The 13,297-nt window shown below is 61.2% G+C and overlaps 1 protein-coding gene across 1 annotated transcript in view; it reads left to right on the top strand.

Annotated features, from left to right (window-relative positions):
* The window catches only part of GRB10 (growth factor receptor bound protein 10), a gene marked incomplete at its 3' end in the record, with an annotated part of 76,430 nt that overhangs the window by 56,420 nt on the left and 6,713 nt on the right, over positions 1-13,297 (top strand). Inside the window, exons 10-16 of the mRNA XM_015566792.1 lie at positions 6,574-6,730; positions 7,246-7,361; positions 8,114-8,182; positions 9,410-9,547; positions 10,483-10,593; positions 10,935-11,033; positions 13,147-13,227. Of these exons, the coding sequence (XP_015422278.1) occupies positions 6,574-6,730; positions 7,246-7,361; positions 8,114-8,182; positions 9,410-9,547; positions 10,483-10,593; positions 10,935-11,033; positions 13,147-13,227 (771 nt within the window). The remainder of the gene's footprint in view (positions 1-6,573; positions 6,731-7,245; positions 7,362-8,113; positions 8,183-9,409; positions 9,548-10,482; positions 10,594-10,934; positions 11,034-13,146; positions 13,228-13,297) is intronic.

Here is a 13,297-nt window from a genome sequence, read left to right as displayed (position 1 = left end):
CGTCAGGGCCTCCGTGGCGTCCTGGAGCCAGACTCCTCCTTCCTCAGTGCCCCGCCCCCCCCACCCAGCCCTCATGCCAATGCGCCCAGCTCTCTCTTCTTAGCCCCTGCAGTGTGCCCACCCGCCTTTGCTGGTGCCTTCGAGGTCAGAATCCGTTAGAACCAGGGGCTCACTGAGGCCGAACCCGCGTGTTGGCGGCCCAGGGCCCCTGAGTGGGTAGCTGTGCGCCTGCGCTTCCCGCATTTGGACACTCAGCAGAGTCACAGGGTTGTCTGCCAGGATCCCGGAGAGCAGGGCTCGCCGCCCGCAGGACAGGAGCAGCTGTGTCCCGGAGTGGCCATGATGGCCGTCCCAGAGCCAGGGCCAGCCCGAGACTCACCGGCATGTCCCTGTCGTTTTAGAACATAAAATCCTCTTTCCTCGCCCCCCCAACTGGCTCCCTTTCCTGCCTTCCCCTTGCTGCCTGTTTTCTGTGAGTGATGGGTGGACAGCTGCCACTTCCTCACCACCCCCCCAGGCCCCACCCCTGGAGGGGCCCGGAGTCCAAGGGCCAGGGGATGACTCAGACAGTGTGTGCTGTATCCCCTCCCAGGGGCCCCTCGCTCCTCATCATTCCCCTCTTCTCTCCGCCCAGCCCTCCCCGGGCCCCAGGCCTCCCTCCACACCTCCAGGCTGCTGGCCTGCACACGTGGCCTGCTGGGAGCAGCTGCTGCAGCTGCAACATGGACTCCTGTCTCCACCCCCACTCCTCTCCTCTGGAATTTGGAGGGAGGGTCACACTCAAATCCTCCTCTATTTTTTGGCCACCACAGCCAGTCATGTGGCTTCCCTGGACGATTTTCTAGAGAAAGAATATAAACCATTTTTGTTGGCTTTTAAGATTACAATATGCAAATGGAACATTTAGTTACCAACTCTCTGAGGAAGTTAGTTCAACAAAGACTATTTCTTTTCCTTGGCCATTTCTGGGTGGCCCTGCGGGTCCCTGCCTCTCCTCTCCTCCTGGGGCTGCACCCAGAGCCCCAGCTCCAGCCCTGGGGACTCTGCAGGCCTGTCCCCCTCCTTCAGGGGCTGGTCACTGACCAGTTCTCAGCAGCAGCTGTGACAGCCCCACCCAGAGACCTGCCCGATGGGCAGCAGCTGCAAGCTGAGCCAACCAGCAGGGCTCAGTGGGCCAAACGCACGTCCACTTCGCACTTCATCACTCGTAGGGGATGTGAGCACAGCCTCGCCTGGCAAACAGGCCCACACCCACATGGCGCCCTTGCTGCCACCCCTGCCGCGTGCGCCACCGGGCAGGTCTGTGGGCTGGGACCCTGACCGTGTGGTGGGGACCCCGAGTTTAGAGGGCATTGCCTGTGCTTGGCAGGGACCCCGCTAGGAATCCTTGAGAGTTCCTTGCAGACTCGCCAGGGTGGCACTTGTGCCCCTGTGAGCAAGCTGAGGCCTGGAGGGCGGCTGCACCCTGCACTCAGCTTCAGGGCGGCGGGGGGGGGGGGTCTGCTCCTCCCCTCAGGCCCCCAGGGAGGTTTTCAAGATGCCCTATTCTTGTTTTCTGTAGAACACCTTTACAAAAACTGCTGTTGTCACAGCAGCAGGCCGTACACATCCATTCTAGAAAAGCTGAAAGGATACAGGTGAACAGACCAAAATTGGTTCTTGGCAAGCAAGCCCACCTGGTGGGGACGGAGCAGGCAGAGGCCGGCCTCCGCGCTGGGCCCTGTCGCCGCCCTGGTGGTGAGCGCCATTCCTCCGGGGCAGCGCCCAGGGACTCTGAAGTCCTGGCTGACTTCCAGGAACTGTTGTGCAGGTTATTTTTAGAGCTTTAACTTCTTTAGGAGGGACTTGCAAAGGCTCCGTATTTTCTCTTCTCACGGAGACCTTGCGATGAGGAGGCTGTGAGGCAGTGGTTCTTTCAGAGTCCGTTGGAGGCGGGAGGCGGGCCGGACAGTGATGGTGATCACAGCCACATGCGCACGCGGTGAGCTCCCTACAGGCCTCACGGCCCGCAGCAGTGGGGCTGATGTGGAGCAGGACTGGAACATCAGCAGAACTACGTTTTCTCACCGAACTGACCAGCCTGACCCTGGTCTGCCCTGGCCTGACGTACACTTACTTTCCTCCGACGTGCTAGGCCTGCTCCTTGGGGCCTCTGGGGCACCCCAGAGGGAGCCGCCTGGTGGTCCTGGGAAGCTGGGGTCCCTCCTGGCAGGGGGAGTCCCGTGCTGAACATCTTGCTGGCAGGAAGGGGCCAGCAGCCCAGCGCCCTGGGTTCAGAGCCCCCCCACGGGTTCGTAGCTCCTCCAGTTCCCTCAGCCGCCCCCGCCCCCTGGCAGTCAGCCTGCTTCCCCCGCTGACCCCCTCCCGGGCCCCTCCTGGCTGCTGGGACCCAGGCTGGCTCTTCCATAAGCATCTAGCCCCCCGTTTTTATAAGAGGCTCCGAGTGACAGGGGTCCAGCTCACGTCCTCACTTGGAGGTGATGAAAGTGAAGAGCTGAGAGCTGGCCGGGAGCGCCCAGCTCTTTGGTGTCTGTGCAGTAGAGCCCAGGGCCTCTCCTGGGCCCCCTCGACGCACAGGGCGGCTCTCCGTCCAGAGCTGTCCATCCCGCACGGGGACCGGGTGGTGCTTGGTGCGAGGAGCCAAGAGCCCCATTTCTGTGTTCACCAGGTGACCTGGGCCGGAGCCCGGAGGTGAGGTCAGCAGGCTCGGTGTGTTGGGCCTGAAGTGGGAGTCCACCCGTTGGGGACCCCGAGACAAAAAACCGGGCTACCCAGAATGTAGGGTGGGCCTGTGGAGATCATGGACCTTCAGCCCTGATGGTTACCAAGTTCCTGCCCTTCCATTGGCACACATGTGAGCTTCTGCTTCTCAGTCGGTGTGAGGAGTGTCTGAAAGCAACACCAGAGCCCTGGGCAGGGTGGACATGCGTCGCCTGGGGCTCAGGGTTCCGTGCCAGGCAGCAGCGCCACGCCCAGCAGGAGGCGGGAGCCGGAAAGCATTCGCCCACCCCCACCTGACCCTGAAGAGAGGCTCTGCTGTGACATCACGTGCCCCATTTAATGTCAGCGTTTTATTGTGAAAGGCCATTAGCCACTGGGTGACTGCAGGGGGAAAAGGCCAGGGTTCCGGCCCGCTTTTCTGGCTGCGGTGCTGCCGCCCCATCTTACGGGCCAGCAACGGATGTTCTCAGAATTGCCAACCAGTTCAGAGTCAGAGCAGCTCGGAGCCAAGCGGCTGCCGGGGTCCCAGGGCCTCCCTGTGCCTGCCTTGTTCCCACGTGGGTATTCCCAGTTGCATTCGAGTGCACCCCAGGGCGCAGAAAGCAGTGGCTGTCATTAGCCAGGCCAGGCTGCCGTCATGAGCCAGTGTTACTCACAGGTGCCCATTTTACAGATAAGGAGACTGAGGCACAGAGCGGCGGGGCACTCAGCCAGGCTGAGCATGGAGCCTCCGCAGGTCCCACCTGTTGAGCTCTGTGCTTCCCCGTCATTGCTGGCTCTCCCAGCAGCCCCCGGGCATGGGGGAAAGTGAGGCCCAGGTCGCCAGTCACCTGACGGAGGTCGCTGAGCCGCGCTGGCACTGGGAGTCTGCCCTCCGCGTCTTCACCATCCTAACATCACCTGGGTCTCTGTCCCTGGACAAGTCACCCCCTGGGAAACTGCCCAAGTCGAGATCTGCTCCCAGCCCGCTGAGCTGTGGCAGGCAGGGGCCTGGGCCGCCCTGCACAGGCCTCACTGGGGCGCAGCCTGCTCCCCGCGGCCCTCGGCCAGGTTGGGGCCCCAAAGCCTGGAACACTCGCGTTGCTTCCACAATGGGCCCCCGGTGGCTGGGTGCACGGTGCTCCCTCTGGAACTTCTGGCTTTCAGAGGCGTGGTGGCCGGCAGCAGGCTGTACCGGCAGCACCTCCCTTTGTGTCTGTGTATTTATTAGAGATGCTGTCCCTGTAGCTCCAGCCCCGTGCCCACCTGGAAGTTCCTGGTACGTGCAGTGGCTTTCTAGGTTTCTGTCAGCAGGCCTGCTGGGTAGGGGACGTGCCCTGCGTCAGGGACAGGGCGGGCAGCGTGGGTTGCAGGTCTTGTGGCTGGACCATGCGTCCCTTTGTCTGTCTCGGCCACAGGACTGCAGCAGGCCCGCTCCCCTGCCCCCAGGCGGCCCCCAGCCCGGCCCCCCCTGGGAATCAGTGGACATGGCCCTGTGACAAAGCACGTCTCAGCTTTTAATACCCAGACTATATATAGACCTTGGGTGGCCTGGCACAGCAGGAGGTCAGGAGAGAGCTGGAGGAGAGAGAGAGAGAGAGAGAGAGAGAGAGAGAGAGAGAGAGTGTGTGTGTGTGTGTGTGTCGGAGGGGGGAGGGGAGAGGGGGCGGTTTAAAAAGCCCCAGGGCCAGTTTGGGCAGGAAAAGTGATAAATGGACTCCTAGGTGCAAAACACACTTCAGCATTATTTGAATTTCGAGAGAAAATAACATTTATTGTAATCACAGATGATTCTCTTAGAAAGTTAAAAAAGAAGGACAATTAGGGACACACTGGTTTTGTAGTTCAGAAGGTGCTTTGCGTAGAAGCCAGCCGTGGTGTGTAATACAGTTAGCATGTTACTATTATCGTTGTTGTTGTCATTATTATATGATGAGGGATTATATGGCTTTGTTTGCATTTTTAAATTCGTTTTTCTTTTATGTAAAGGCAGTTTTAAGAAAAGTTTTTATATAGAGACCAAAGAGGTATTTTCTTTATTTAAATTTTATTTTTATAGAGTCCATCGTGTCAGCTGTATTTGAATATTTAATGTGTTTTATAAAAGTGTAACTTCCGTTGAGTGAAATGTAAATTCTGGAAAAAGATGGGTGAATTTCTTTAAAAATTAACGTGAGTTGAAAGCAGGCTCCACAGCCCTGCTCTAGCCCCCTCCCCCCAGGTTCCTGAGATGGGGGCGGCTGAGAGGTGGGACCCGCCCACCGGAGGGTGGTCCGGCCCACAGCCTCCCCCCCTGGGAGCTGGGGCTGAGTGAGCTTAACTCCTTCGGGCCAGGAGCTGTGGGCGGTTGGGGACAGTGGGACTCTATCGCGACCAGCCCTCTCCTGCCAGAGGCCTCTCAGTAGAAATACACACCAACGTGCGCTCTTGGTCAGGGATTTCATGAGAAAGGTGACGGGGCAGAGCTGTGGGGCAGAGCTGTGGCCAGCGTGTCAGGGCCTGACGCTGCCCCGGGGGCACGAGGCGCAGGGACGCCGACTTCTGAGCCAGAGCACACGCTCTGCGCGCCTGGGACAGGCACAGGGGCTCCCTGGCATTTTGGTCTGAGCTCAGTGGCCCCTGGAGTGGCCACCTCCACCTCTGCAGGCAGCTCCAGCCTCCATGGGGTGGGAGCCAGGGGGCGGGTGCAGAGGCCCCGGGAGGGACCTGATTGGCTGCCCAGGTGGCTTGATTTACCACCTAGAGGACAGAGCCCAGGAGCCTGGGCAGCACCCTGTCTGCCTGGAGACAGCCTGCCCACCGCTCCCCACAGCCAGGATTGGCGGGTCCGCGGGGAGGGGGCCCAGCCCACAGGAGGGTGGGAGAGGCCGGGGACAGACTCCCTTTCAAGAGGCAGCAAGTATTAAAATGCCATCTTGTTGCTCTGCCTGCTTTCTCCAGGCTGTTGGGGTGCGATTTTTTCAGCATCTCGTGCCCCCCAAGAGGCTGCGGGTGTGTTGCTGGACAGAGTGTATTTCACAGCCTCCAGGCTCTTCGGCTCCCCTTTCCCGGGGGTGGGGGGTCGGGGGGCTCCGTTTGAAGGGCTTTGGACCAGACCCGGAAAACGGGGCCACAGCGTTTGTGACTGTGCTTTCATTGCACGCGTCTCTTTAGTCTAATTTCACATTTCAGTGAACTCACATTCATCCTGCTCAACTTCTCCCTAAGCCTTAGTGGACATGAGACGGGAGAGGTTGGGGGGCCGGTGTGCTGGGCCCCAGACAGCGAGGGCATGGAGTCACAGGAGGCAGGGATTCTGTAGTTGGCCGCACTGTGAAGGGCCTCACCCCAGCACCGACATCCCTGACACACGTCCTGCTTCCTGAGACAGCACGAGGGGAAGCCCTGTGTCCCTTGGGCCTGACCGCGGGCCTGTCCTGAGTGCCCCGGGCACGTGGAGGGGGCCCTGCTGGGCTCCTGGCTGTCAGGGCAGGGGTGGCGGTGGGAGGTGGTGGATGGGGACGGGCGACGCTCTACAGACCAGCTGCTGGGGGGACAGTAATACATATGTTGGAGCACTTCGGGCCTTCCTTTTTCTGTTTTATTTTGTTCCGTTTTTATTTCTTAATAAGCCCACCTTTCAAGTTTACTTTTCCATCACTCATTTAAAAACAGAACTAGCTTTTTTAGACGGCCTGCTCGGTCTCTTCAGAAACGGGGGAAATGCCCTGGTGGGCTCCATGGCTGCAGCACCGGAAACGGGCTCAGAGCGCCAGGGCCCGCGGTGTGGCGTTAGCTTTCCTTTGTCAAAAGTTTGGATAATGCAAGTTTTAACAGTGGAGATCAGACAAGCCACTCCCTGCAGCTGCTCACTGTGAGCCCCGTCTGTTGCAGGATGTTAAAATCTTCGGTGAGGACGGGACCTGCAAGGTGGTGGAGATTCCGGTGGACATGAAGTCCCGGGACCTGTGCCAGCTGCTGGTGTACCGCAGCCACTGCGTGGACGACAACAGCTGGACCCTGGTGGAGTTCCACCCCCACCTGGGGATCGGTAGGGGCAGCGCCCGCGCTCCGCGTGCAGCCACCGCCGTGGCCTCTGCCTCCTCCCTATCTCCCCAAGTGTTCCCTTCCTCCCAGCCCTTTCCTGGGTGTAGGGACCAAGGGCCTCAGACCAGGAGGGCACCCCTCTGCTCCTCTGCCCCCTGCCCCCCCCTTCACCCCCGGCACCCAGGGCCGTGCTCTGCGGTCTGTGCTCCAGCTGTGGTGGCCGGTGCTCAGCAAGAGCCGGCACTTCTGACTTGAGGCACAGCCTTTGCCGGGAGGGTGTGACTCTCTTCCTCCCTTGGTGTCAGCGCCGCGTGGAGAGGAAGCCCCCGTCCATGTCTCGCCACCTCCCGCGCTCGGCAGAGCGTTCGAGGGAGATGTGCATGGAGCTCCGTTCCACTTCTTCACTCACTTGCCATGTCCGTGGCAGGAGAGCCGGCCAGATGGCGTGGCTGTGTGTAAAGCTGCCTTTTCAGGTCCTGCGTGTCCGCTCCCTTCTCACATGCACACTTTTCCACCCAGAGCGCTGCTTGGAAGACCATGAGCTGGTGGCCCAGGTGGACAGCACCATGGCCGGCGAAAGCAAATTCTTATTCAGGAAGAATTATGGCAAATACGAGTTCTTCAAAAACCCCACCGTGAGTCCTGTCTCCTCGGCTCGGGGATGGAACTCGGGGTCCCGCCATCGGCACTTGGATGTCATAGGAGCAGAGCGGAGCGGAGCTGGGACTCAGGGTGGCGGGCAGTGGCCTTGGGGTCGCGGTGTAGCGAAGCACCTTCCGCCCGGCGGGACTCTGCCTGCGCGGCCGAGGCAGCGCCTTCCCCACGGGGAGGGGGGTTAGGCGCCGGCCTTGCAGCGTCAGCCCGAGACTCCGCAGGGTGAGAGCTTGCTCACCTGGTGACCCCTGTGGAGGGACAAGTAGGGCAGTGACCATCCAGGCGTGTTGACGAGTCTCCGGGTGTGTCTTGGCTTTCCTGGTTTTGGGGGGTTGGGGTGGGGGGTGCTTATCTGGTGAAACACCAGGACAGGCCTTGGGCCTGCGCCGTGTGCTTCTGCACGGCCCTGAGGCAGAGGGGGACCCGGGCAGGAGGCTGGGCCCACTCGCTCTGGTGGCTTCGTGGCTCTGCGTGCAGAAGTGAGAAATGGTGCGCCCCAAACAGACGGCGCGTGACCACTCACCGTTCGCCGGAGCGGTGTGGTTCGTGCCGTGACTCGCATTCTGCCTCGGTGCCACTGAGCAGACAGCAGGCACTCCCACGTCCACGGGACAGGAGGGCGTGCACAGTGCGGGCGATGTGACCGCTGTGGGGGTGGCCGCCCCGCACACCTGTGAGCATGGTCTTCCCCGCCCCAAACTGACCTGTGGCGTCTGTGTTCCCGCTTCTGCAGAACTTCTTCCCGGACCAGATGGTCACCTGGTGCCAGCAGTCCAACGGCGGCCAGAACCAGCTCCTGCAGGTACTGGGCCGACGGGCCTCAGGTTCCAGGCCAGCGTCCTCCCTGGAGCTGCCACGGCCTCGCAAAAACGTGGAGCGATTCCATTCTTAATCACGGATCAGCCTCAGTTCCTAATGGAGTTTAGAGAAACGAGAAATTCATGCTGACGCGGGAAATCCGCTGGAGGCCGGCTCCTCCAGGGCGAGCAGAGCCCTGTGGGCAGGACAAACTTGCCGTGGCTCAGAAGGGGGAGGGGGCAAGGGCAGAATGGAGGGCCACGGGCTCCCAGCTCATCACAGATCCCATGGCACGCTCATCTGATTGGTCAAGTCTGGGCCTAGAAACCGGGGCCTCCTGCACCCCTGCGCTGGGGGGAGCACTGGCCTCAGGAGGCTTGTGCTGCTCCAGGGAAGGCGGGAACGGAAGAGGGAACACACTGCTGCCCTCAGTGCATGTGCAGCTGTGAGTGACAGTGAGCCGTGCGTGCAGGCGGCCATGCTGCGCCTCCACCTCGTGTAAGAGGAGCCGTGGGAGGGGGCCGGCAGGATCCAGCCCCTAGCCCTCTTTTTCTGCTGGTTGGTCACCAGGCATCTCTGCCCCTGAGAGGACCCTCGGAGCCCTGGAGCCCCGTCCAGGCCTCTCCCCAGGCCCTCCGGCCCCAGCAGCATTTACGGGTCGTGGCCCACGCACAGCCCTGGCCATGAGGCTGGTGGCTGCTCTAAGCGCCTGATCTGAAGTGGCTCCTGGAGGGTGGGCCCAGGTGCATCCGAACTGTCCATGTGTCCCCTCTCAGTCCAGTCCTTCCGGCCTCACCCCCAGAGGCTCTGGGCCTCTCCCAGGGGAGGAGTCCGCTGGGCACTGGCTGTCCCCCAGGTGTCCTGGGAGAGCTGGTGTGCAGATGCACACGGGGCTCCCAGGGAGGGAAGGCAGGGCACTTCCTCGCCTGCGCTGCGTGGGGCGGCTTTTGGTCAGACGTCGTGGAGGTGAGGACACGGGGTGGCTCTGCTCTCACAGGGACGCGGGGCCTGTGCCTTGTCTGCATTGCAGGGTCCACTTGAGCGTGAATTCTGGCCCCTCAGCACCAATCGGGGCGGTGGAGACTTAAAAGCAAGCTTATTGTTTGAAAATCCCCCTTGACCCCTAGACAGAGTCCCTTGGTCACTCACTCAGAAAATGCCAGCGTCAGGGAAGCTGGTCGTGCATCTGTGACCGTGTCTGAGCCCCTGATTCCCACACCTGCCTTCACAGAACTTCCTGAACACCAGCAGCTGCCCCGAGATTCAAGGGTTCCTGCACGTGAAGGAGCTGGGGCGCAAGTCCTGGAAGAAGATGTACCTGTGCCTGCGCAGGTCCGGCCTCTACTGCTCCACCAAGGGCTCCTCTAAGGTGAGCTCCGCCACCGGCAGGCCGGGTGCAGAGTGGGCGGGCCTCCCTGGGCCCCTGGGAGCTCCAGGCTACCTGGGCTCCGGCTGAGACCGTGGGTGATCACACAGACCTAGAACCTGCAGGCTGCACCCCTCCCCCTCAGGCCCCAGCCAGCTGGAGGCTGAGGACTCGCTCCGTCCTAAGGCAGAGGGGACTCATGCGGTTACAGACGTCCTAGGGAATAAATGCCACCGGGAAGAGGGCAGGAGAGGTGCAGGCAGCTGCGGCTTCCAGAGCGAGCTGTGGCCTCGCAGCTTCCCACGCTTGGGGCCCCGTGGGTCTCTGCACCTCCTCATGTCCACGTCCACCCAGCGGTGGGAGCCGGGCCCAGGGGCCTCGGCCGGGCATTTACCTCTTAAGCGCTGAGGCCTCTGCTCTTGTCTGGAGGATTTTTGGCGGCGGGGCGCCTTCCTCTGCGAGGAGTGTCTTTCCTCCGATGGAGATGGGGCAGGTCCCTTTCCCAGCGCCTAGCTCCGGCGCCTGGCTCACTCCCCGTCCTGGAGACGCTGCGCCTAGGGACCTGTGTGCTGGAGCTGGAGGCAGAGCTGATGGGGGGGGGGGGGGCTGTGGGAGCTGCCCACACAGGGAGGTGGCATGGGACCTGCCTTGGAGCCTGTGCTGACCTCAGGCTGAGTCCCCCCCTCTGCGCTTTGGACATTTGGTTCTGGGCTCTGACTTGGCAGAGTGCCAAATCCATTCTGCCCTCTTCTGTCTAGGAACGGGGAGGGGCTTCTGGTGGGGGCAGGGCGACTTGGGTTTTCACTCAGCAATTCTCTTCCACGTTGCTGTGCCCTGTGGAATGTCTCTGTCTGCGGGAGGCGCGCAGCCTGCCCTCTGTCGGCCAGGACAGGAGCCGCCAGTCCCGTCCCGGCTAAACGCTGCCTCCTCCCTCTCAGGAGCCCAGGCACTTGCAGCTGCTGGCCGACCTGGATGACTGCAGCGTCTTCTCTGTGATCTCCGGCAAGAAGCAGTACCACACCCCCACGGAGTTCGGCTTCTGCCTGAAGGTACCTCCGTCCCTGTGGCCCTGCAGCCAGCGTGGGCCCCACTGGCCGCTTTGGAATTCAAACTGTGCATTCTCCCTTGCTTGCTGCTTTTTTCTAAAACCAGTAACATGCTTTCACACTGGATCGATTCATCCGTGTAAAGAGATTTCCTGTGTGTGAGGATGTGTCCGTCCTGGGGGAGCACAGAGGCCCCGGGGAGGGCGTGGAGGTTCCGAGGGGCCCCTGTGGGGACGCCCAGCCAATCTGTGTGTGTGAGTGCAGCCCCGGTCTGCCCGAGCCCGAGGCGGGCTTCTGATTGGCTCTGGGACACTCACCACGTCTCCCTTTCCCTCCTTTAAAAGCCAAACAAAGTCCTGCAGGAGACAAAGGAGCTGCGGGTGCTGTGCGCGGAGGACGAGCAGGGCCGCATCTGCTGGATGACCGCGTTCCGGCTGCTCAAGGTACGTGCGTCTGTCCCTGCGAGGCGTGCCCCCGACCTGCTCCGTCCAGGCTCTGATTATCGGGGGCCGTCACCCTTCTTGCACGCGGGGTTTGGGGAGCTTCTCCCAGAGGCTTCCCAGGGGGAGGGCAGAGCCAGGGGCCGACCTGGGCACTGCACATGGGGTGGGTGTGGGCCCGTGCAGGTGGGACACGTAGCATCCCTGGTCTCCCCACTCGGTGCCCTAGCACCCCTACTAGGTGAGCCGACCTCGAGTGCCTCTAGGCCAGGAGTGGGCAAACTTTTTGACTCGAGGGCCACAATGGGTTCTTAAACTGGACCGGAGGCCGGAACAAAAGCATGGATGGAGTGTTTGTGTGAACTAATATAAATTCAAAGTAAACATCATTACATAAAAGGGTACGGTCTTTTTTTTCAATAGTTTTATTCATTTCAAACGGGCCGGATCTGGCCCGCGGGCCATAGTTTGCCCACGGCTGCTCTAGGCAGTACCATGTGTGCCCGGGGCATAGGGTCAGGGGGAGGGCCAGGGGTGTGGGTGAGAGCGATGGGAAGAGGGAGAGAAGGACCAAGAGTCGGGCGCAGGGAGCTCACGGGAGGGTGAATTGCTTTCCTGGCCAACGATGAGACTCCAGGGGTCCCCAGGCACACGTGACTCAGCGTCACAGCCGAGCGGGGGCCAGGGCCGGGGTGCCGCAGGCAGTGAGTTCTGAAGGAAGTTGATGGGGTGGGACTCCTGGGGACTGTGCCCCAGACGGCAGCTTCTCAGCAGAGGCCACAGCGAGTCCCAGGCTCTTCAGTAACAGGGCGCCTGGGAGGCGGGAGCCCCCCTCACCTTCCATCCCCACACACATGGGAGCAAACAGCCCTCGGACCCCACGTCTCTCCCAGCCCTGTGTTCACAAAGCCCACGCCTGTGATGGGTCAGGAGGCGCTTGGCCGGGCAGGGATCTGGAGGGAAGTTGGCTCGCTGACCTGGCGCCAGCACAGGGCGTGGTCCGGGAAGCTCATCACTAAGCCCCCAGCCCCCCACCGCTCCCAGATGGGCAGGCTCCAGGCGGAGCCACCGTGAGAAGCGGGGGCAGCGGAGGCTCCGCACAGACTCCCTCGGGACGCACGGGACAGCCCCGCACGGGCTCCCGCGTCTCTGCCCCAGACCTTGGTTTGTGTGATGTCTGCCACTGGTGAGACGGAGGGTCCAAAATTATAACTTACCGTTTCCTAGAAACGGGGGTGCTGAGATGGGGTGTCCGACTCCTTCCCAGGCCACTTCTGAAGCTAAACGTCCGTCAGGGCTGGCTGAGGGCTTTCAGGCTGTCCATCCACATCCACGGGAGCACTCTGCAGCCAAAAGGCAGGAGGCAGCTCGCTGGGTCCCCCTGTGGACACGGAGTGAATAGCAGCCCAGAGCAGCCCAGAGCAGTGTGTGCAGAGGCGCAGGGGGGCAGGAGGGACCCCGTGTGCTTCCCAGCCTTCTTTTGGCCACGCCCCCCCCCCCCCCCCCCCCGGGGCACAGAACCCTAATTACTCAAACAGCGAGCTCCTGTTCACAGGGAGGAAGCCTAAGGCCATTCACTTGGTCTCAGCAAGCTTCCAGAGAACATGGCGTCCATGAGAGAGGAAAATAAAAGAAGGAAAGGACTGGAAGTCCTGAGGAAGACCTCACTAAGGACTTGTTTAAAAAATAATACGAAGTGATAGGAAAAAACAGCAAAGTTTCAAAACATGTAATAGCTGAAATGCATAAACATGTCACAGTTTTTATTTACATACTGTATATGAGGCCCCTAGAACCATAAGAAATGCAGAAAATTCATGGTTAATAACTCACTCTCGAATTGCCCCCCTTAAGAGTCCATTTGCCCCCCGTGGGACGTGTACCCCAGGCTGGGAAGCACTGGTGTAGACGCTAGTGGACGGAGAAAGTAGAGATTTGGGGAGAGCAGAGGTGGGGGGCAACGGTGAAGGTGCCCGTACTTGGGTGATGTGTTTGGTGTGCACATGTATGGCCTGTTCTGGGAAAAGCAGAGTGAACTGGGTGTGAGGGGCCCCGCGGGGGCTCCGCCCCCGCCCCCCCCCCCCACACCAGCACTGACTCTGGCTCTGGCCCGCAGTATGGAATGACCCTCTACCAGAACTACCGGCTCCCCCACCACAGAAAGGCGGCCTACCTGAGCTCCCTCTCCGGGCCCGTGGTAAGTGGACCTGCCGCCTGCAGAGGCAGCGCCGTCCCATCCGCCTTCACAGCAGCCGCCCCTGCCCTGT

The sequence above is a fragment of the Myotis davidii genome, unplaced genomic scaffold (assembly GCF_000327345.1).
Source record: "Myotis davidii unplaced genomic scaffold, ASM32734v1 scaffold472, whole genome shotgun sequence".
NCBI classification, from domain to species: Eukaryota; Metazoa; Chordata; class Mammalia; order Chiroptera; family Vespertilionidae; genus Myotis; species Myotis davidii.
The sequence above is the reverse complement of the archived record's forward strand: the minus strand, read 5'-3'. Positions and strand labels throughout refer to the sequence as shown.